The sequence below is a fragment of the Molothrus ater genome, chromosome 17 (assembly GCF_012460135.2).
Source record: "Molothrus ater isolate BHLD 08-10-18 breed brown headed cowbird chromosome 17, BPBGC_Mater_1.1, whole genome shotgun sequence".
NCBI lineage: Eukaryota > Metazoa > Chordata > Aves > Passeriformes > Icteridae > Molothrus > Molothrus ater.
This window is the reverse complement of record NC_050494.2, coordinates 14,027,016-14,049,977: the sequence shown is the minus strand read 5'-3', so window position 1 is coordinate 14,049,977 and position 22,962 is coordinate 14,027,016. Positions and strand designations below refer to the sequence as shown.

Here is a 22,962-nt window from a genome sequence, read left to right as displayed (position 1 = left end):
CTGAAGGCAGCAGGCCCTGGGCAGGGGCTGTGCAAGAGCAAACTGCAGAGCCCAGCCCAGGCACAGCCCAGACTATCCCACACCTCACTGGCACCAGCGTTCTGGAGATGGGCAGGAGGGGAACGGGGCAGGAGGCTCTGTGCAAGCCTTCAGCTGCCTCTGGGAGCCAGGAGAGGAGCAGGAGGCTCTGTGCAAGCCTTCAGCTGCCTCTGGGAGCCAGGAGAGGAGCAGGGAACTGGACTCGGAGCACCAGGGCTGGTACTGGAGACACAGCATGGCCAGGATTGTGAGAAATACAGCAGCAGCCACAGGCACATTTAGAAAGGGATAAAGCAAATGGGAGATGAAAAGCAACAGAGGCCAAAATGGCAGATCTGCTGGGAACAGGCACTGATGGAGGAGTCAGGCTCTGCTGATCCACAGCCCAGATCCACTGGGAACCACACAGAAACTCACCCTAAGCACAGGGCTTTCAAAATCCAGCCTTTCCTGGCCTTCAGTGCAAAGCCCTTGTATCACCAAAAGCCATCCTGTCTGCACAAGGGGTGAGGGAAGAGCAGTTTTTAAGCACTGAGTGTGTTTATTGTCATGCCTGACAGAGTAATTCTTGGTGGAGCCAGCTACAACAAGGAGAGCATCCTTTGGACGGGAGGGGTTATTACAGGGACAGCAAAGCAGCTTTTGCTCTCCCCTCTGTACTGGCAGAACAAAATCCCGGAGTTATGGGTGGGAGACTGAAAGGGAGGAAAACAGATAATAAATTACAAAAGAAAATCTGCCCCCAGTGAGCACAGTCAGTAGCAGCTGTAACAGAACTGGCTACATACACAGGGTTTCTTACTGGCCATCTTTAAAAGTAATTTTAAGTGGTGTTTGCTCATGTACAGAATGAGTTCCCAAGACAAAACTGCTCATGGTTGTCCAATAATGTGCATGCCTGTGGGTGTGTGTTGTATAAATGCATACAGACTTAAAGAAGAGAAGAATTGATTCCCTGTTCATAGGGCACTGTCTGTATCATCTGCTGGCCCAGGGGCATAAAACACACAGTAAAAGGCCTCCTGATCCTCCACAGAACCAGATTTTAAATCAGTTTGGTCAGTGGAAGAAAAGTACTTCTTTTTTTTGTAATTTATGGTATTATGGCAATGCTGTGGGATGATGTAATTGTAAAATCAGAATAGCATTATAAAATGCAAATACAAAGAGAAAAAAAATATATATAAAAGAGTCAAGTGTCCCCATTTAAAAAGGTTTATCCTTGAGCCAATTGATTGCATTTTCAGGGCCAATATATTGATCATTTACCATAACCATCTCCATCTACCTTTCACTTGCTATGAACACAGTAGGATGACTAAGGAATAAAAAAAACCAGAGATGAACAGCTCACAGAAACACTCCAGGAACCTGAAAATCAGAGTTTTACACTCATCTTCACCACCAATTTAGCACAGCTCTGGTCATGTCACAGCAGCTCTCTCTTTACCAGCACCAGGGAACAGTGATGCTGCCCCTGCTCAGCAGGGACAGAGCATCTGTGCTGCTTTTGTGTAGAGAAAATTCTGTGAGCTAGAATGAATGAATATATCAAAGCTATGCTTCAGAGATATGTCTCTTCTTAAAGCTGAACTGCTGAGGATTGTCACTGTCAATAAACACTCACCTCCACTACACCAGGCAGCTGCTTTAATATCTAACCAAAGCACCAATCTTTTCTTTGGAGAAGCAAAGGTGGAATAAATTTGACCCTTAAACAAACCTTGAGAAGTGAAGATTTAAAATGCTTTTTAAAATACTAACTTTGAAATTCATTTTTTCCTCCCTTAGCAACAACCAAGCTGCTCTAAAATCTCTGTGCTTCAGTGTTGTTCTGCTCATCAGAGCTGCTCCCTCCAAGCCCTTCCAGGGGAGCACCAGCCCCACACCAAGGTGTGCCTTCACTCTTTCTCACTTCTCTTTCCATGAAGAAAACAAAATCATCTGGATTTCAGTTTCAAGAGAGCGAGGATCAAGAAAGATTTATGAATACAGAACTCTGGGAGGAAATATTTTTGTGCATTATAAGGTGACCTATTCACAATAAAACTCCCCCAAACTGTATACAGATCGAGTTGGAAAAAACCCAACTCCTTTGAGTCACATTTGCCACAAGGGGAAAGAGAAGCCAGACATGATGTGTACCTTTCCATACTCTATTTTGGGACTTTAAGATCCTATTTCTTTCAGTTGAAAGATTTTTCTTAAACTTTGCTTTTGCCTAACTCTTACAATATTAACACAGCCAGACATGGGCTGGTCTGTGACCTGAGGAAATGCAAAGCACTTTGGCAGATAAACAAATAACATCATTCCGAAAACAAGGAGACTTTTCTTGTTTGGTTTGCTGCTATGATTGGGTTCCTAAACAAAATGGAAATGTGTGGCCCGATTAAAAGCATCATCTCACCTCTAGAGAAATCAAATTCATTCTGCACTCCATCCATGGATCAATACCAGTCAAATTTGGGAAAGGGGAGGATTTGAGTGCCATTTGCAGAAGGCACCTGTGCAATTCTGCATGCAAAAATGAGCAGATGTGCCCTTAGCTGCTGAGTTTGTTCAGTTACACACCCAACAACACCCTGTGATGGCCCTGGCACTGCAGCCATCGGGAGCACACATCAGGCACGTGAAACACTTCTCCTGACCTGCTCCAAAACTCAGATCTCCCCACAGACTGAGACCTCAGCTCCAAATACACAGCACTTAAAGCCCAGGTGTTAATTCCCTCCTAAACCATTCCCTACCCAGTGCAGAGATGACCAAACCCTGCACCCAAGCAGCTGGCAGTGCCCCTGGCCGGGGGGATGTGAAACACAGGGTCACTGCTGTGCTGCACAGAGAGCAGAGCTCTGCACAGGTGAAGGCTGCAACACTGCTCAGCTGAGCTGGAATCGAGGGATGCATTGACAGCAGAGTCAGAAAGCAAGGCAAATTCTTTAAAGATTCTGTAGGTAATTATCTGTAGATAACAACATACCTATACAGGGGGAAATCAGTGCAATTTTGAAATTCAGATCTTTAAATCTGGGATATGCTTTCTTGAATTTAAATATCATTATAATTTATGTTGAATTACATTATTAGCAGGAAGAAGAGGGATTCATAGAAAATAAATATGATAACTTTTTTTTATTCTTACCCAGAAGCCAGGCCAGAGAGGGGCAGTGATTTCCCAGGTCCTGCAGAGGATGAGCAGCCAAAGCCCAGTGAGAAACCCGTGGTGCCTTGTGCCCTGCTGCAGGGGATGCTGACCCTGTCCTGCAAGCACCCCAAACTGGCACTTCAGGCACCGCTCAGCAGCTGCAGCACCTCAGTTCCCAGCAGTATTGCAAGCTTTACCTGTTCACTGCTGGGCTGCAAGCCAAATTTTCTTGGGGATTTCTGGTTTGGCTGCTGCACATCAAAATCCTCTGTGCAGTGCTGGCTTTGCACGATGAGAGCAGCAGCATCTGCAACTGGTACTGGTGTGCTTGAAGGGTCCCAGTAAGAGCCTGTGTGGGACCAACTGCTCTGGAGAGTACAAGGGAGTCATTTATTTCCCTTTCACCCCAACAGAGCTCTGCCTGTGGGTCTTTCTCCCTGGGATGGACAAAGCTGCATCTTTCAAGCACTTTCCTGTCTAGACAAGGCAAGCCGTGGCCAGGAGGAAAGTATAAACGTGGGGAATGGATTCTCTAGGCTTGGGGGTTTTATCTGCTCGAAAGCACTCGGCTAGCCGCTCTCTGAGCCCAGGGTGAGCCGGGCTTTGGTCCGTGGCCGTGGATCTCCGGCTGTGTCCCCTGAAGTCCCTGGGGATGTGCATGTGTGCGGTCAGCTCGGCGATTCGCGCTCATCCCGGCCGGCAGAGCCGGGCGAGCAGCGTTCAACGAGAGGCGAGCACAGAGCCCTGAGAATTCGCTTCCTCCCGGGGCTCCCTTCCTGCTGCCGTGCCCGAGACCAGCAGGGCTGCTCTGCCCCGGCACCGCTCCCCGAGCTCTCCCCGGGCCTTTCGGACCCTCCGAGAGGATGCTCTGGGCCGACTGCCCCGTTTCTGCCCCCCCTTCCTGCTGCAAACAGCTCCAGCCTCGGATTTGGATCGTTGATCCCCATCGTTAATACCCGCTGACCACAAGGATTTTCTTGGGGAGGTTTTTGCTCAACAATACTCGTAGCGAGATGGAAAATGTCACTGCATTGTCTCGGGGAGAGCGGCATATCAATAACTGTCAGGCATTCAACAAAGACCTCGTCCAGCCACTGTATCATGTAGCAGCTCCTCTGCCTGCTTCACTTAGAGCTGACATTGAGCAACAAAGCCCAATCTTCTCACATGGTTTTGTTCAATTTAATGTACTTGGGACACTGCAAAAGAACTCAAACCAGAAGGAAATCTTTGCCTTAGTTCCTTTGCTCCCTACCAAAGCTGTCTAAAAAGGCCTCTGTAGACAATCCTTTGAACATCTGATTCTGCTAAATTATAATTTTTTGATACTCAGTTTTAAGTGTTTCTTATTTTGGTGACAGTTTAGTCAAAATTCCAAGGGTTGAATCTCCCTTGCTCTGCTGTTTCTTACAGTAAATGACAACCAGACTCCCCCTCAGTGTCTTACTGGGATTGCTGCTTTCAGATGGGGTTAATATAATAATAATTAATGTCTCTGTCTGGGACAGAGACAGCAGCCCCTGGAAGAAAGCAGTCAGGAGGGTTTGCTCCTGCCTGACCTCACGCCGCAATGTAAGCAAGTTGTTTCCTCTCTGGGCTCCAGTTTCCCTGCCCCTGTGAAGAGCTGCTCCTGTTTTCAGGACGCTTTGGCTATCTCAGATGACAGTTTAAAAGAAGAGGCACAATGCATCTGTCCATGTGCAGGGAGGAGGATTTGGAGCTCTCATTTTCACAGCTGGCTAAGAAAACCAACTGTGCCATTAAAGCACTTCCATGCACACTCATGACAAAGGAGCTAAACCTCCCCAGCACGACAGAACTCACTGTGCCACCAGGAAACCAGAGGGTGAAAATTTGATGATTTTGACACAATCACACTGGGGGAGTCCCTCAGCACGGAGCTCTGGCACCAGTTAGCAAAGCTGGACCCTTGCCAGCTGTCAGAGGCACTGTGGAACAGCCCCAGCCCAGCTGGAGCACAGCAGAGGGTGGCAAAGCAGGGCTTTTCTAAAACCTCACCTTCCTCTGCCACACTCAGCTCATCCTTCCCCAGGAGCATCCCCTGTGCCACCCTGGTGTGCCACAAAGCTTGACAGCAGCCATGGTGACAAGGGCACTTCCAACTGCACAGACATCAGTCTTGAGAGAGCAAGGGAGAGCTGGAGGCTCAGCTGGGCAGGGAAGCCCAGAAGCAGAGAGCTCTGGTGGGAATTTACAGGACACTGCCCACCCTGTGTGAACTCCTCCTGAGGATGCTCCAGCAGGCTCTGGATGGGGTGAGCTCTGTGCTGGAAGTGCCCACATGTGAAATTCCAGCTTTGCTTTACAGCACACTGACCCCCTCTGCACAGTCCTGAAGTGAGAACCTACAGGAAATCATTATCTTGCATCTCCCTCTTCCAGGAGAATTTGTGACCCACAAAACCTGCACAGGCATCCCCCTCAAACCAGCTGGTACACGCTGCTTCCCCTCACCTCTGCCAAAACTCCTCTCCATCAAAAGCTGTGTATTCTCAGTTAGGCTCAGAAGCTTCTGTGAGAGCTTTCCATTCACCTCCACTCAGAATCATAGCCATGCTTGCAGCACAGCACGGGGCTGCTGACCTACCCTCACATTTGATGGCATATTGGTTCTGGAGAGAATTTCCCAGATGCAGCTGAAATCTCTGGTTTGGCCACCGCACATCAATCCCTGCAGCAGCACGGGGAACAGCAGTAAATAAACCCAGGGCCCAGAGCTCAAAGCTCAAGAGGCCCCTGCAAGGATCCCGCTGTGCAAACAAGCCCTGTAGGCCTGCAGTAAATCAGGTGTGAAAGGTGCAGGTGCTTTGTGACACCAAAACCCCTGCAGGAGCCAAACCCAGCTCCAGAGCAGGCCAGGGTGGCACGAAGATGCTGCGCAGCACCAGCCAGCTCCAGCACAGCCTGGCCTTGCCCTGCCCTGCCCGGGGGCCTGGGGAAGGTAGGGACAGGATAAACTCAGCTGCTGGGATGTGCCCTGGGCAGCAAACCCTCTGGGAGGGCTGACAGGGTTTCAGCAGCAGCGGCTCCAGCCCGGCCCCACGTGTGAGAGTGTGAATCACCCCATGAGCTGTGATTTGGTTTTGAGTTTCCATCAAAGGCTCTGGTTTCACTAACACACCAATGAATTAGCTGAATGTTGGAAGTCACATACAGTTAAAAGTCAGAGCCCCATGGGAAGCCCAGGCTAAGAAACAATGTCTCCTTTGACTGTGAAACCACAAGAAAACACAGACGGCAAAATTCAAATATAAAAGGAAAGTGGAACATACGTTTGTTATTGTAAAGCAGCTCCTGTGAGCTCCACTAACAACTCTGCCATTCCAGTTTCTTTTTAATAAGAAAAATAAAAAGAAGCAGTGAAAGCCACCACAATTTTTAAAGTTAAACCCAGGGGAACGTTGGGCTGGCTGTGGTGAACAGGAGCCCCTCTCTGCACAGCTTTCCTGCTTGGGACAGGAGAAGTGAGGGGGAGCCTGGCACACAGGGCTGGAGGGGCTGGGGTCCCTGTGCCTGCCCCTGCCCTCACCTGAGCACTGGGGTTTGGCAGCCCTGCTCTGCATTTGGATGTTGTACCAAGGTAAACAGTGGGTATTTAACCTCTGCCATTCCACTCCAGGACTGTGTTTGCTCTGCCATCTCCATCCCAGTCACATCCACAAGCTCTTTGCACAGGAGCAGCCACTGCCTTTCCCAATGGACAGGCTCCTGCACAGCCTTGACTGGAGCAGCTGGGTACAAATAAGCAGCTTTGGGGAAAAGAGCTGGGAACCAAACGTGCCTCCCCCTCCTCTGTGGTCTCAGTGACTGGGGGGACCTCAGGATGGAAGGATCATGGAAACTTCACCTTTGTCCTGGCTACAAAGCATCTCCTGGCTATTCTCAGCACCTTAACATCCAGGGCATACTCACACCCCTAAAACCTGAGCCTCCCTACAGTTAACACAAGCTGTAAACTCCTCCCAGCAGTGACTCAAACACCTGAGCTGGGAGCCTGTGCTCCTCCATGGGACTCCACAGGGCCCTGAAATCAGACAAGTGAACATTCCATGGCATGCAGGGCTTCTCCCCCTCCTCCTGGCACAGCCAATGTCCCACTCCACCTGCGCTGCTGCCCCGAGGCTTGGCCACCAGGCCCTTCCCTGCCATGCTGGGGTGCACCACTGGTGCAGAGCCTGGGCACAAACTCGAGGCGTGACACGTGAAGAAGAGGAAGCAGCATCAGAAAGATAAACCACAAGATAAGGCTTGGAGGATATGAGATCTGCTGGTTTGTAGCTTCAGAGCACCCAAAAGAAGAAATCTGCATGCAAAATGCATTTTCCAAAAAATAAATATTGCAGGGCAGCACTGTGCTGCAAAAACCAGCCATGATCTCTTCTGCCAGCAGGTTCAGCTGGGTAATTAGTCACATGAAGGGTTAATTGAAGGCTTTTTTTAAATCAGATTTGTTCCACAAGGGATTGTATTTTAGAAAAATATTCTGTTTACATCTAACAAGAAGACAAAGTTAAGCTTCACAGAGGGGAAAGAAAGAGAGGGAAAAAAAACCAGATCCCCCAAAGCCAAATAACTTCTAACATGAAAACTTTGGATTTTACTAGCCTCCCCCAGTCTGAGATGTCATAAACCATACAGGTGCAACTATCTCATGACTTGGCATCCATATGAACCTGGTTGTGTTCAAGTGAACACAAATTCAACAAATACTTCCAGCTTTACAAGAAACCTTCAGAAAGAAACTGTCCATATTTTCCCCAGATGCAGGCCCAGCTGTGCAGAGGCACATCTGCTTGGGGAACTCAAGTGGACATTTGAATTTATAGTTTTAGATCCTGAAGCTTGATGGCAAATTATGATAAAACTAGCAATATTGGTTCCTGTCCTCAACAGAAAATATAAACGCCTCTTTGATTGATATTGATTGCAGGAAGGAAACAAATTCTATTTCCCCATGTCACAAAAACTCCTTCACTGCAATAAGGACCCTGTTGATAGGGATACCTTGGGAGGGTAAGTGATACTGTAGCTGCAGCCAAGCTGAGAAAGGAGCAAGTGCTGATTGGTATCATTCCTGCTTCCAGGCAGCTTCAAACACACCACAGGAGGCTGTGAGCTTGTCAGACCCAAACCAAAAAGCCTGCATTACTGAGGTATGGCAAATGGGACTGCTGTTTATTATTACCCTGCATGCTTTACTCAAATACCCAGGCCATACATGTACATCCAGCTCCATCAAAGCAAACAAATTCATTGATTTAACAATTTATGGCTTGATTTTAAAAGGGGGTGAGCCTGCAGGGGAATACTGAACATATGCTTGAAGTTAAGTACAAATCAACCCAGTGAAATTAGTGGTATTGATCACATGCTTGAAATTACACATAAATGTTAATGTTTTCCTGGTTCCTGCAAGCCCTGAGTGTGTCAGGAACATCTGTGGGATGCAGCCAACTTTGTTTAGTGAGGGCTGAAGCTGTGGCTGACCTGTTCAGCTTCCACACATCATTCCAGCACTCTCCCAGTGATACAGCACAGCCCTGACCCCAGCCTGGCTTTGGCTTTCCTTCAGGAAACATGGGCTGAAACCAGGGGAAATGAGGGAAATGACTGATGTGCCCCCACTTGGCCACACTGCAGCTACTCAGCCAGTATTTTATACCACCCTTTGAAAGGTGAAGGAAAAGCTGTTCACACTCCAAACAGAAGAAGGCTTCAGCTCATTCAGCTCTCAGGTCAGCAAAGGGACAAATTCGTTCTCTCCACCACGGGCAGCCTGAGTTTTGCTCACTTGTTTCAGCAGTGACTTCCCAGGCACCTCATGACAGTCGTGACAGGGGATCACACAAGGTTTATACAGCCCAGAAAAGGCAGCAAATACATTGCCCACATTTCTGAGCTTTCAGAAGCCAACCCAAACCAACCTTCCCAAAATCCTGGACCTCACCATGGCTCAGCTCACACACTTTAAGCACATCCCAAAGCTCACAGGGCGCTCCTCTTTCAGGGACAGCCCCCAGCGAGCATCTCAGAGATGAACTTGCCCCCCTTTTTCCTCCAGGAGATCCCCAGAGCCTTACCTGGACCACGGGGTGGCCCCCGGTGGGAGCCTTGACGGCGCCGCGGCTGCCCTCGGTCTCGTAGTGCGCGCGGTGGTGGGGCTTGGGCTGCACCTCGATGCGCAGCTCGTAGGGGCCAGACTGGCTGCACAGGGGCCACTCCAGGGGAGGCAGGGACTGCACGGGCAAGCTGGGACACAGAGAGACACACACACCGACAGGGAAACTCCTGAGAACCTCATTTCTCAAAGCCTGCTCCCTCCTTCCTCCCAGCGCCCCACCTGAGACGTTCGGGAGTCTGCTTGAACTCCCGTGAGATTCTGCTGAACTGCTCACACCTGACTGCAAGCTCTGCTGAGAAGACAATTTCTGTGGGCCCATCTCCTTGCAGAAGAGGGTAAGATATTTCTGTTTCTTAAACAGAAATATCTGTAGCAGTTACATTTTTTCAAAGATGCCCCTCTTTTACCTAGCTTTTGTTTTTCCAAAGATGCCCCTCTTTTACCTAGCTTTTGTTTCTCCAAAGATCTCCCTCTTTTATCTTGCTTTTGCTGTGCGTCTCCAACTTGGATCACAGCATAGGTATTGTGAAATATTAACTCAATTTGCCGCTACCTACCAGTTGTGTAAATTAACAGTTGTTACAATTTCCATAAATATTAAAATGCACATCAATAAAATGCTAAACATTCTTACCTGGTACTAGTTTTCCTGTTATGAAAATACATAAGGGTTTATGACATGAAATGAATACACTGCAAGGTACAACTAAGGCCTGCACTGGATTTTAAGCCACTCTCACTCTGTGAGCACAGGCTGCTGCCAGGACCGGTCTGACAAGGCAAGGAAGTCACAGCCTGTGCTCCTTCACTCACAGTTTGTGTTCAGCAGGTCAGGAACACCCTGGGACAACCTCAGTGCCAGCAGGATGGCACTGACAGGGTGCCAGCAGGGACTGAGAGCAGAGTCACACACTTGGCACCCTCGGTCCTGCCACATGCCACAGAGCCAGACAATGGAGGGCTGAGATTTGGGCTAAGGGACAACTGACAAAGTGACAACCAACACTACGTCACCAGTGCCGACCGAACGCTCAGTCTGACCTGGAGCAGTGAGCTCTGTTTGGAATCAGGCATTACTTCAAGCATTTTCATCCTTGAAGGAAATTTGTAAGTGACTTTACAAAAGAAATCCCACTATTTTAAAAGCAGCAGGATGGCATCAGAGTGTCCAGCCTTTGTCAAAGGCTGTCTGCAATCTGCTATTTACACAAATCATTTGGAAATTTGTAGTGTACTGTGCTATCAATTAACCTCTTTGGTGATGCTTATTCCAAGCCCTGACTTTTTAATCTCAGAATCCTGTGGACCAGGCTCCCATTAACCAGTGCTGTCCCTGAGCACTCAGCTCTGGCCTGCAGCAGGACCTGCCCAAGAAAACCCTCCCTAGGGATCATCAGCCGTGACAGAGGACACCAAACCATGAAAAAACACGGAAAGCACACCCACAGGAAGCATTACATACCTGCAGATTGGTATTGCAGGCACCAGCTGCTTTGTCCAGGATGGAGGAACCAACAGAATGGATTCTGGGGCCGAGTTTCTCCTGTCCTCCTGCTCACAGGGCCCGTGGAAGTCGACAGTCTGAAAGACGTGACACGGAATGCTGTTTTTGTGGGAAGACATGGGTGAAGGATCGGGGCTGGTTTTCCAGATCTTCGTGGGGACGCCACAGGAAGGATCCGTGGGAAGGCTGCTCATAGCATCCATGGGAAGGGCAGCGCTGGCCAGCTGTGTGTAAGTGGCTGCAGAGGTCTCTTCTCTCGGGGGCAGGCGAGGAGAGGCCTGTGGAGAGGGGCTCCGTGACTGCCGGGGCGAGGAGCAGGGCAGCTGGGCGCTGTAGAGCCCGGTGCAAGAGAACCTCCGCTTTGCACCTGGCGACGAGGACCTTGAGTTGGGACAGGGAGATGGTGAGTGGCGTCCCAAGCAGGCTTCCTCCGTGGTGCTTGTTCGTGGTGACATTATTGGAGAGGTTCTAGGAGAATAATGAGTATGGATGTTTTGAAACTGTGGACAAAGGTCATCACTAGGACCATTATTTGGTGAAACACATGGAGACGTGCAAGGAGATACATTTGTCTCTGAAATGAAACTTGCAGAGGAGCCGCTACTAGCTGGGCTCAGACACAGTGGTTCTCTGTAGCCCTCAAAGCCAGGGACAGGCAGGGTAACCCTCGGGCTAGTGGTGGCTGAGTTTGGCTGATGTTCTGCCAACAGAACATCTGTGTCTCTGCTGCGGAAGGGGCCCCCCGAATGAATCAGTTCATGATATGGAGTTATTTCAATCCTAGGGCTCGGAGCAGAGGCCCCTGCAGCGTTGGCAGGGTGTGTAGGTGTTGGCCCTATGCTATCTGGCTGTCCATATCTGCCCATGGGATCTGCAGGAAGGTTAGGAAAAGGCAGGGGGCATGGCTTGAGGCCACAGTCCAAGACATCATGAGCGTATGTAACTCCAGAGGGTGGGCTGTTGGTTTTATGTGGAGTCGGTTCTTCTGGAAAAAGAAGGGTCTCTTTAAGACTGTAAATACTGTTACAGAAGCTGAGCAATCATGGATTAAAAAAATGCATATTTATAAACTGGCTGTGATCTGATATTAGCTTATTATTAATTCTTGTTCACTGCAGTTAATGCCTGTGAGAAGTACTGGATTAAGAGCCAGGGAAGCTCAAGTGCTCAGGGCAGGTGCAGCATGGACAGAAGCACTGCAAACACCTCCAGCCAGGCTCCTGCTGCCTGAGCCTCACCTGAGGGATCCCCTGGGCAGGGCAGCAGCATGTCAGCCCCTCTGTCCAAGGGACACCCCAGGTGCTGGGACTTTGGTCACATTTTGCCAACCGGGAGCTGGACTGAAACCAGCACATCACAAAATCGCTTCCAAACAGGTCTACATAAAACCAAACGTTGAGGAACAGCTTTTGGAGAAGGGAGAAACACCTTCTTTACACAGCCAAACCCAGCCCGGAAAGGCTTCATGAACCAAAGCTGAGCTCAAACTCTTACATTGAAAAGTCAGTTCTGTGTGATGATTTGTTTGGCTCTGTGTCATGACAGCAAGTTTGGTGACGGGTTTCATGTGAGTCAGAAAACACATTCACAAATATTTGTTAGAGAAGAGAGAGGGAGAAAGAATCCAGCCCTGTGGTTAAGCGCAATCACATTCCAATTTCAGCCCAGGGAACATTTTCAGACAGGGAATATAAAATACACAATAACAAGTAAGTGTTCAGTAGAACCCCCTCTCTGCTGGTACCAAAAATCCTCAATTTGCAGAGATTCCCATTTTGCAAACTCTGCCCAGCTTGCAGAGCACAGGGATGATTCCAGGGAACACAGAACTCCTGCCAGCACTGCAGAGCCCAGCTCCAGTCTGGTCCCAGCACCCGAGGGTGTGCAATGGCAGTGGCATCCCAGAGAGCAGAGCCATGGCAGGTATTCCCATGGACATCAGCCCCCGGAGCTGAAGAATATTTGTCATGACACAAAAACATGCAAAACATTACCAGGATTTGTTTATGTTTTAAAGATTTCAGTGTATCCAGCAGGAAGTACCTGAAACAGCTCCACAATTTGGGATTAATTCACCCTATCTGCTCGCTCTGGGCACAGATCAGTGCATGTCACAGGCAGAGGGTTTCATTTAAATATTTAAATTACTGCTCCAGCATTTTGTCTAACATCTACATGACATTAGACAGCAATTCCCATGAGAAAATACCATACAGAAAGCCAGGCAGGAGCTGACTGAGCTTTCTGCAAAAGTAGCAGAAGTTCCCAGTGAAACTTCTACACGCAGAGAGATTCTGACTTATTTTCAGCGGGCTTCTGTTCATTTTCAGGAACTGCTGAGCCTTTGTGTTCAGTGGGAAACCCCAAGAGCCGAGCAAACAAACCAACACACAGAATGGCTGGGACAGGAGGGGAGCTGCACACGACAGTCCAGCTTGCACATTTCTTAAGGTTCCCTCTGGCTTTTAATCCCAGCACACAGCTGGTTTGGGGATAGGAAAACAGCAACGAGTCACTGAATTGTGAGCCAAACGTATTTTTAGCGCCGTTGATTTCAGAGCTTTGGCACTCAGGAGCAGTGTGTCATCCCCATCACTCAGGTCTGACACATCAAGCCTCGAGATTGCTGCTGAGATTCCCTTTGAACAGAACTCGTCATGTCTGCACAATGAGCAGAGAAACACACCCCCCACAACCTCAGAGCACGGCTCCCACAGCTCTGGGGACAACCAGCCCCCTTCCAGCTGACACCAGGGGCAAAACCGGCCCCAGGCAGAGCCAGGCTGGATGCCAGGCTCGAGGCAGGATTTGTGCACAGCAGGAGCAGAAACCTCTCCAGGCTGAACAGCTTCACCTCAAGGAGCAGGTGAGCCTTTCAGCTCCCCATGCAGCACAGCCACAGCTAAGGCTGCCCCCCACACCTTAAACTGAATTACCTGTGCCAGGTACAACTGGTACAGAACCAAAACTCAACACAGCAGCAAAGCCGGGGGGGAGGCTCGTGTTGGGTATGGGAAAAGCAAATGTATTTGTACGTGCACGTGTAATTTTAAAAGTCTGCTGAATAAAGAACACACCCCTTCCTCGCAGTGACAGCCCAGCAAAACCGGGGCTTCAGACAACGCACATTTTCCCAGCCTACCCCTGAAACACCGTGTTTCAAAGAGCACTTTCACCCTGGCACTGCCTCTCCCGCAGGACCCACGTTGCAGGTGTGAATAACAACGCTCACACACACACAGAGCAAGCCCCAGCCTGCCCGGCAGCGGACACAGCCGTGCGAGCAAACACCCACAGCTCCTGTGCAGCAGCAGTGTTTATTTACCTTCCCCGCACGGCACGCTGTCAGTGCCCGGGCCCGTGGGCACACAAACCCTGCCCCGAGCCGGGGAGAGGCTGAGCCTGACTCACGGGCACGGCTCGGGGCCGCGGGAGCTGCAGAGGCACAACGCAGGCACTGTCCCACTGCTGCTGCCCACGCCGGCTCTGTCCCCACGGCAACGCCGGGGATGCTCCAGCGGCTCTGACCTCACCGGGCAGGGATGCGGGCACCGCGCTGAAACAGCGACGGCTGCCCCCACAAATCAACGGCTCTTCCACGGAAATCAGCAGGAATGCTGCTTGTTGCTTCAGCAGGAGGGGACTGGCTGCTCTGCTCCAGCCAGCTCGGCTGAGGTCAGGAATCTGCTCGAGGAAAGGGCAGGGCAGAGCCAACAGCCCCGGGAGAGGAGCATCACCAGCAGCAGCTGCTTCTGTGAGCAGCGTCCAGCCCTGCCTTTGTGAGGGGCACAGGATGCTGGCCAGCAGCTCAGCTGCTTTCTCCCTGCCCTTGCAGATGCCAGTGGGGACACAGAGCCCAGGACACAGCAGGGGCTCCAGGCAGATGGCCCCAGCGCCACTCAAACTTCTCCCTGAGCTGCCAAGGCGAGCTTGGGTAGGAGCTCAGGGCAGCAAACTTCACACTGGGATGGCAGGGAACAGCCCTGCCACCCTCCAGCTGGGCTCCCAGGGAGGGAGAGCCCTTACACAGAACAGGTATGGGATGGATCAGCCCAGCAAAGGTGTTTTCCAAGGAATGAAGTAACTCAGAGATAAGCTTTGTTCCCAAGGCTGTGCCACCATCCAGGGTTCATCCATTTCTGCATTTTGCATCCCAGAACACAGCCTGCAATACTCCAGCAAAGCACTGGCCTCTCCACTGCTGTTCTGATGGATATCTCACAGACAACTCTCAGCATGGGCAGCTCCAGCACTTCCCCCCTCCCTGCACTCAAGCATTTCCCAGCCTGAGGTTTCACTGCTGATTCACCCTCTGATTCAGTACCAAAAGATCCTTCTGCTTTCACAGGGGGGTTAAAAGAAAGCGAGTCTCACACCCAGGCAGCACTGGCACCTCCTTGGGCTCTCAGTCAGCTTTGCTGTCAGCAAACACCCTTCCCTGTGTCACTCAGCTCCTCTGCCCAGAGCAGTGTGGCCCAAGCCCTCTGGGATCCCACCCAAACTGCCCACGAGCTGCCAGCTCTCACTGCCCCGTATTCCCACAGGTCTCAGCCCCACGACTGTCTCTCTCACCACAGCAGGGTCTGGATGCTCCTGTACTGCAAAGAACCACCAAGGAACTCCTCTGGCCAGGCCCAGGAAGGGTGCAGGCAGCCTCCCCAGGGGGAGACCCTCAGCAGTGCCCTTAGGAACCCAGGGAGAGCTGAACCACAGGTGAAGGAGATCAAGGGATTACAGTTCCAAAGGACTTGACCCCTGATTTACCAAACTCTCTTTCACACATCTCTGAACGGCAGAAAGGAAAAGGAAAAGGCTCCCCAAGGCCACAGCAGTGTGAGCACACATGGCTTGGGGAGGGCCGCTCTGCACTGGTCTGAAACAAGGCAGCGCCTTCAAAGCCACCACTCGGCCAAATGTGACAATTAGCATGAAATGAGGGAATAAAGGCCCACCCAGCAGCTGCATTCCATGCTGGGTTTATCCAAACCATCCTCTAGGAAAAGCTAAAGATAGCCCTGTGCAGGCCAGGGGCACAAGTTGGGCTCTGACCTCACATCCGCTGGCTGCAGCTCCCGGGATTTAACTGGAGTCCCTTACTTGCATAAGGAAAATAGTCGATTTTCTTTTTTTAATTAACTTGCTTATTGTCATTTGAAGGGGCCAGTCCAGAACTTCTTTGCATTTTTCAAAAGCTGAGTTGTCTGTTATTTACACTAACTGCTTGGAAGCTGCAAGTGAGAGCTGGTTTCCTGAGTGAAATCTGGAATTCTCTGGGAGATGTGCATATTTGTTTCCTTATGGCAGTGCTGAACACTGCCTCCTGTGTTCCTGAGCCAGCCCCAGGACCCAACTGCATGCACTTTCAGGTTTTTTTCCTTTTAATAGCTTTGCATCTGGGAGAAGCAAAAAAGGAACGAGGCAAATTATTCAGGGCTTGACACCTACAAGACGTGGCAATGTCCCTGGGAGCCTGTCTACATACAAACAAGCATTTGGAAGAATATTAATATTTATGGATGCTCCCTGCCTCCCCTCCCTACACTACACACACACAGACCTTGTAGATCCATATCACCAGATGCAGTCTCAGACTCTAATGAGCTACAGCAAGGGCCTGAGCCTCCAGAAAATACTCCTTCCCATCTGCATTCTTACCTGCTGTCTCAGGGTTTCATCTGGAATCTCATTTAAACACAGCTTTTGTTTGGATTTGCAGAACACCCCTCAGAGCATCAGCTCCCAGAAGGGTTGAGCTCAAGCATTAAAAATGACGTGGCAGCTTTACCTCTCAGCAGATCATGCCACAGTGAGCCCAGCAACCCTGAGGGGAGCTGCTGGAGCACAGCACTGTCTGCAGCTCAGCATTTTGTCTCTCAGCAGCCAACAACAGGTGTGAGGGAAGAGCACACCCAGCAGCTATCAGAACTCACTCCTCTGGGAGCCCTGCTTGTAGGAGCTCATTTGGAAATGCTCATTAGCTCACCTGGCATGTTTGAAATGAGCTAAAATTTGGGCTGTCACTGATACCACTACCAACACCTGCACAGGAACTCTGCAGGGAATGCATCTCACACTTTTGTGCTCAAAGGACACAGAAAACATCCTCAATGGCCAAATGAAATCACAGCTTCCACCTGAAAGCAGTGCATGCCTTGCCCACACTCCCACATCCTGTTCACCTGGACATTTCCCTGAGTTCAGCAGATGTTTTTTGTTTGCAAATCCTGAGAAGATTGCTAATTAAAGTCTGGCAAGTAAAGGTAAAAAGCACTCTCTACAGCACTGCTGCTTTTGGAAATGGCTGGCTTCAAGAGGAACATCTAATATTAACAATATTGACTGCAGGGTTTTTGTTGACCCTTCTTTTCCCTGTTGCTTTTATATCAGTCCCTGGCACACACAAGCACTACTGAATGCCAGACACTTTCAGGAAGGATATTTCTGGCATCCCCATGACAAGAAGTTGTGATATAGGTCCTACTTTTAAAACAAAACTTTGGATGGACACTGTCAAATTCCAACCTTTCAAAAAACTGTTTCTCAGGAATAAACGTTCACCCCAATCCATCCCTAGAGCCCCAAATTTACGTTTTCCTGTATTTTTTTTAATTTAAAAAGTCCCTTTTAGGATGCTTATAGAGTTGCAATTTCAGGACTTGTCATGAGCAGTGGGTGGAGCAGCCCAGGCTAGGAGGCAGGAACCAAATGCAGGAACCAGACTGAGGAGCTGGGACCCACTCCTTTGGTTTTGGTTCCACTTTGAATCCTGTCCTGCACAGGGACTGTTTGCCCAAGTGCAGTTCAGATGAGGCCAGGACTGCACATGAACAATGAGCATCAGTTACCAGCAGCACGTGGACAAAGCCCTTGCTCAGAAATGGACCATTTTCTGCTCTCATGTAAACACGCTTTAATCTTTTGTACATTAAAGCTTGCGGATGTATCCTGGATTGCTTACAGACTGGAGCTGCTGCCTTTTCAAAGCCAGGGAGAATGTTCTCCAGATTACAATGCTCATATATATGGTTGGGATCTTTTTTTTTTATTTTAATGCTAATGATTTCCATCTTTGGAACAAAATTACTACTAATTATGGTTTCCAGTCATTCAAAAGTGAAGAAAGCAGGCTCAAGAAGGAAGTTATTTCTACAACAAGCACACACTGCTCCGCATTTATGTGGTTTGAAGATTAAACTTTCTACCCCCACCTACGTATGATTATATTCTGTAGAACTTCCCACTTAAGGCTTCACAGCAGCACTGTGTACTGTAAAGATGTGAACACACCAGCATCTGAAGCTTTCACTGACATTCAGTGTATTTTCATTAAAACCATTAACCCCTCCCCATCGTGGATTTATTGTAGCTTATTTTGATCTACATGAAACCTTGAATGAAAATTCAGCTTTGTCCACCTGCTGGCATGAACCATCCCCAGGCAGCTTTGATGCTGGTGCACATCTGTACACTTAAACATGGACAAAGAGAATAAAACTCAGCAACAGCTCTCCATTTCACTGATGACACCACGACTCAGGCCTCAAAGGTCTCCTCCTTCAGAGGAACACAACATCTCTGAGATGCCCCAGGGAAACACCAGCTCTCCACTGAGCAGAATCCAAACCAGTGAAACCAGTGTATCTTAGAGACAACATCCCAACAAATCATTCCTCTGGGTCCTCTCCTTCGGCTTTGTCTTGTTTACACAAATCTATACTTTATGGGAAATATTCCTATTTAGTACCAACAACAGACAGAGCTACCATTTAGAAAATCAGGGAACACTTGCCACTGCACTTTAAAGTACCACAGCATAAGCCCAGAAAGGCAGAACAGTCTGCAAACCTTTCTTTTTTTTTTTCTCAATTTTAACTTAAGCTGGTGCTGCTTGTCCCCAGGCTGGAGCCACGGCTGCGGGTGGCAGCTCCGAGGGCTGTTCGGGGCTGACAGCAGCTCCGAGGGCTGTACAGGGCTGGCAGCAGCTCCGAGGGCTGTACAGAGCTGACAGCAGCTCCGAGGGCTGTTCGGGGCTGACAGCAGCTCCGAGGGCTGTACAGAGCTGACAGCAGCTCCGAGGGCCGTACAGAGCTGACAGCGGCTCCGAGGGCCGTACAGAGCTGACAGCGGCTCCGAGGGCTGTACAGGGCTGACAGCAGCTCCGAGGGCCGTACAGAGCTGACAGCAGCTCCGAGGGCCGTACAGAGCTGACAGCAGCTCCGAGGGCTGTTCGGGGCTGACAGCAGCTCCGAGGGCTGTACAGGGCTGACAGCAGCTCCGACGGCTGTACAGGGCTGACAGCAGCTCCGAGGGCTGTTCGGGGCTGGCAGCAGCTCCGAGGGCTGTTCGGGGCTGACAGCGGCTCCGAGGGCTGTTCGGGGCTGACAGCAGCTCCGAGGGCTGTACAGGGCTGACAGCAGCTCCGAGGGCCGCTCAGGGCTGACAGCAGCTCCGAGGGCTGTACAGGGCTGGCAGCAGCTCCGAGGGCCGCTCAGGGCTGAAAGCAGCTCCGAGGGCTGTACAGAGCTGACAGCAGCTCCGAGGGCCGCTCAGGGCTGGCAGCAGCTCCGAGGGCTGCACGCCCCAGCGCTCCGGCTGCCCGGGAGCTGCCTGGGCACGGTGCGGGGGTAGCGAGAGCCCGGCCGGGCTGTGCCGAGCGCCTCCGCTGCCCTGCAGCAGCGCTCACTGCCGGCTGCACGGCCCCGGGGACAGCGGCGATGTCCCCGGCCGGACCGACACCGCAGCCCGGCACACACCGAGCCGCTGGGCTCCATCCCGGCTCACACCGAGCCGCTCAGTGCAGCGGCCCCGGGCAGGCACCTGCCGGCCCAGCGGCCCCCGACGGCCGCGGCCCGGCCCCGCCTGCCGGGCCGGCCCCGAGGAGCTGCCGGGGACTCCGCCGCCCCGGGCGGCCCCTCACCAACCTTCGATCGGCTTGTAGTCGTAGTCGTAGTCGAAGAGGATGGAGAAGTCGAGCTCCTCCTGCGGGCTGTCCGGCCGGGCCGGGCCGGGGCCGTGCCCGGGGCCCCCCTCCTGCGGGCCGGGGCCGGGGTCGGGGCCGGGCCCGGGCCCGGGGCCCGCGGCGCTCATGGCGGCTCGGGAGCGGGGCTGCCCCGAGAGCCGCGACCCGGCGGAGCCTCCGGCAGCGAGAGCCGGGCGGTCACAGCGGGGAAACGGAGAGAACAACGCGAGCAAACACCAAGAAATGCCCTGGCTGGGGAGGCTGCGGCCGGCGCGCTGCCCCGACGGCGGGTGCGGGCGGCGAGCCCCGGGCGGCACGGCACAGTACGGCACGGCACAGTACGGCACGGCTCTGCACGGCACTGCTCGGCCCGGCACAGCACGGCACAGCACAGGCGGTAGCGGGGCAGCTTCCTGCTCCTCGCAGCCACCTGCGCCGGGGCCGCCCCCGGGGAGGAGCCGGCACCGGCCCGGCAGCACCGCACGGGCCCCGCGCCCTCCGGCAGCAGCACCGGCATAACGGGGCTGCTCCGGCTCGGGGGCTCCAGAAACGGCACCCTTGGCCGAGCATCTCCGCCCTGGTGCCCCTCGTCGGGTGTGACCGGCTGTGTGCCCCAGCCCCTCTCTGGAGGGCTGCAGCGTCCCCGCCGCCCCGGCAGCGCGGCCGTGCTCCTGCCCGCTCCGGGCTTCGCGCATCCCGCGCCATGTGCTCCGCTTACAGCGGCTGCTGAGAGCACAGGACAGCCTCTCCTAGCTGGAGCACCTTTAGAGGCACCGGGCCCGCCGTGCACAAGGGCTCTGTTCTCCTCCTGCCTCGCTCACAAACAGCGTTTCGGGGGATGGGCGCTCGCCGCGGTCCCTGCTGACCGCAGCCGGGTGCTGCCAGCTTCCCCGGGTCCCCGCGGCACCTCCACTACATTGACTGCATTCATCCCATGTGCCCTGGGCCTGCACAGGGTGCTGGCCGCTGCCCCCCGACGGCCTCCTGCCCCTGGGACGGCTGCTAGCACCAGCAGTGACTTCACTCGTGGGTGGCTGGGGACCCTGGCTTTGTGTGCTCAGCCACCTGTGGTTGCCTCGCTTACCTGTTTGTGTGCTGCCCTTTATGAGTGTGCAGATGGCTGTCATCGGGTCTGTGAGTTTGAAAAATGCTCCCAGTCTGTAGACAGGGCAGGGAGGCAAAGGCAGAGGGACGAAGATCATTAAAAAAGTATTTTGGTGTTTACTTCAGCTTGTTTTTATTTGCTAAGCCTGTCAGCACAGCGGCATTACTGCAAGACAAATCTTTAAGTTACATTACTTGTCTAAGGTCACAGAAAGTCTGTTTTAAAGCACACATGAACTAGAATCTCTGCAGTTGGGTTTATAACCTACTGCCTTTCTCATCAATGTGTCCAGCCAAGTAATGACAAATCATTCTCATCACACCCTTTTGCTCCATCCTGTGCTCATCCAGAGGACAAGAACTCAGACTTTCCCTGTAGTTTGCAGTCAGGTTCTTCACTGAGTTCTGAAGAAGCCCAGGACTGGCAGGTCCCCCTGCAGCTCCTGGGGCACCTCTGTGTGAGCAGAGCCACCACACAGGGCTGGGGCTGAAAGGGCACTCAGGGAGCAGCCAAACCAGCTGGGAGGCTGCACCAGGCCAGGTGGGCAGCACTCACACCAGAGTCAGGCCTTGTGGCATTAATTTGTTACTGGAAGGTGCCAGGGGATAGGGAAAAGTGCCTGTCAGAAAGGGCAGGTGAGCCTGCGAAGAGGATGTTCACTGAGGCATTCACAGACACTGCCAGCCCTTTGGGGAGCCTGTGCTGCTCTCTCTGAGAGCCTGGCTTCTTCTGAATTGTTTAAACATCTATTAAATTGGATTGTTTGTATCTGTTATCCAGTGATCCTAACCCTTTGCTGAGCACTGGTCTTTTATCGTTGCCTCTTCTATTTAAAATTCATTAGAAAAACAAAATATACTTGCTGATCTTGGCTTAGCACTAAAGAGAGCTGTCATCCTCACAGCTGACACCACACGGAGCACGACTGGAGAGCATCTGTTGGGTTAGCCTCAGAAAGAAATGACACAAAAACTTTGGGCTTTTCAAGTGAGATACAGGTGATTGGCAGGAGGGCATGGGGAGACGACCCTGACTTCTGCTAAAGCTCTATCCCATGCTTTGCTTCCCATTAGGCATGTGAAGCTTCAAATTTATCCTCAGCTACCCGTGTGATTAGTAATGCTCCACAAATGGAAAATGTACCCTTTGCTTTCCAAGAGCAGCGTGTCACTGCTGACACACGGAATCGTCAGCCCTGCCCCTGCCCAGGAGCGAGGGTGACAAGACAGCAGTGAGAAAAGTGCTAGAGAAACATAGGAATTAGCTGAGCTGATAGGATTCAGGGATTTTTGCCCAGCCTGACAGATGTCAGGGAGCGAGAGGCACCGGGCTGTAATGCAGTGTGTCCCTGCTGCTCCTCCCTGCAGGGCACACCAGGACACCGTCCCATATGGTCACTGCTCAGAGCCTACAGGAACAGAGCTCCCACATGCTCTGAGAGCACAGGGATGTCAGCTGGAGTGCTCTGTGGGCTGGGTTTGCACCCACCTGTGTGTTATTGCGAGCAGAAATGTTACAAATGCACAGAACATAGATCTGGCCTAAATATTGGAGGGGCATGAAGCTGCTGGTAGGTGTGGGCAGCTGCAGAATCCAGCTCAGGTGACAGCTGTAGTTTTTGGAGCCTTCCAAATGCTGAGCGGAGTTTAGTTTAGACCCAAAACAGGCTCTTGAGCCCACAGTGAAAATAAAACATTATAAATTAAGTTTTAGCTGTTAATAACTACATAACTGACAAATACTGCCCACAGTCTGTCATTAATAATTAGTGGTGAAGGAAAGGCAGGGAAGCTCCTAGACTTGAATAGACTGTGGGCTCTTCAGCCCAGCATATACACTCAGAAACATAAAAGAAAAACCCAGATAATGTGACAAATGCTTCCCAAAGCTTGATTTTCACTAGGGCTGGAGTGAAAGGCTGGAGTACAGTGATCAAAGACCAGAAATACTGCTTGGTGTGCCTAAATCTCAATCCTTTTCACACCAGAGCCTTCCTTTCCCCGAGGATCCTCCATGCATTTCCCCTGTGTCAGGGTCATGGAGAGTGGTCCCGGCTCTGCTCGGG

General features: G+C 51.5%; 1 protein-coding gene across 1 annotated transcript in view; it reads right to left on the bottom strand.

Annotated features, from left to right (window-relative positions):
• The window catches only part of NFATC2 (nuclear factor of activated T cells 2), a 78,616-nt gene extending 58,696 nt beyond the window's left edge, over nt 1–19,920 (bottom strand). The window contains exons 1-3 of the mRNA XM_036396037.2: nt 19,755–19,920; nt 10,792–11,818; nt 9,289–9,457 (exon numbers count right to left, since the gene is read on the bottom strand). Coding sequence (XP_036251930.1) covers nt 9,289–9,457; nt 10,792–11,818; nt 19,755–19,920 — 1,362 coding nt within the window. The remainder of the gene's footprint in view (nt 1–9,288; nt 9,458–10,791; nt 11,819–19,754) is intronic.
• Between the last annotated feature and the right edge of the window lie 3,042 nt (nt 19,921–22,962).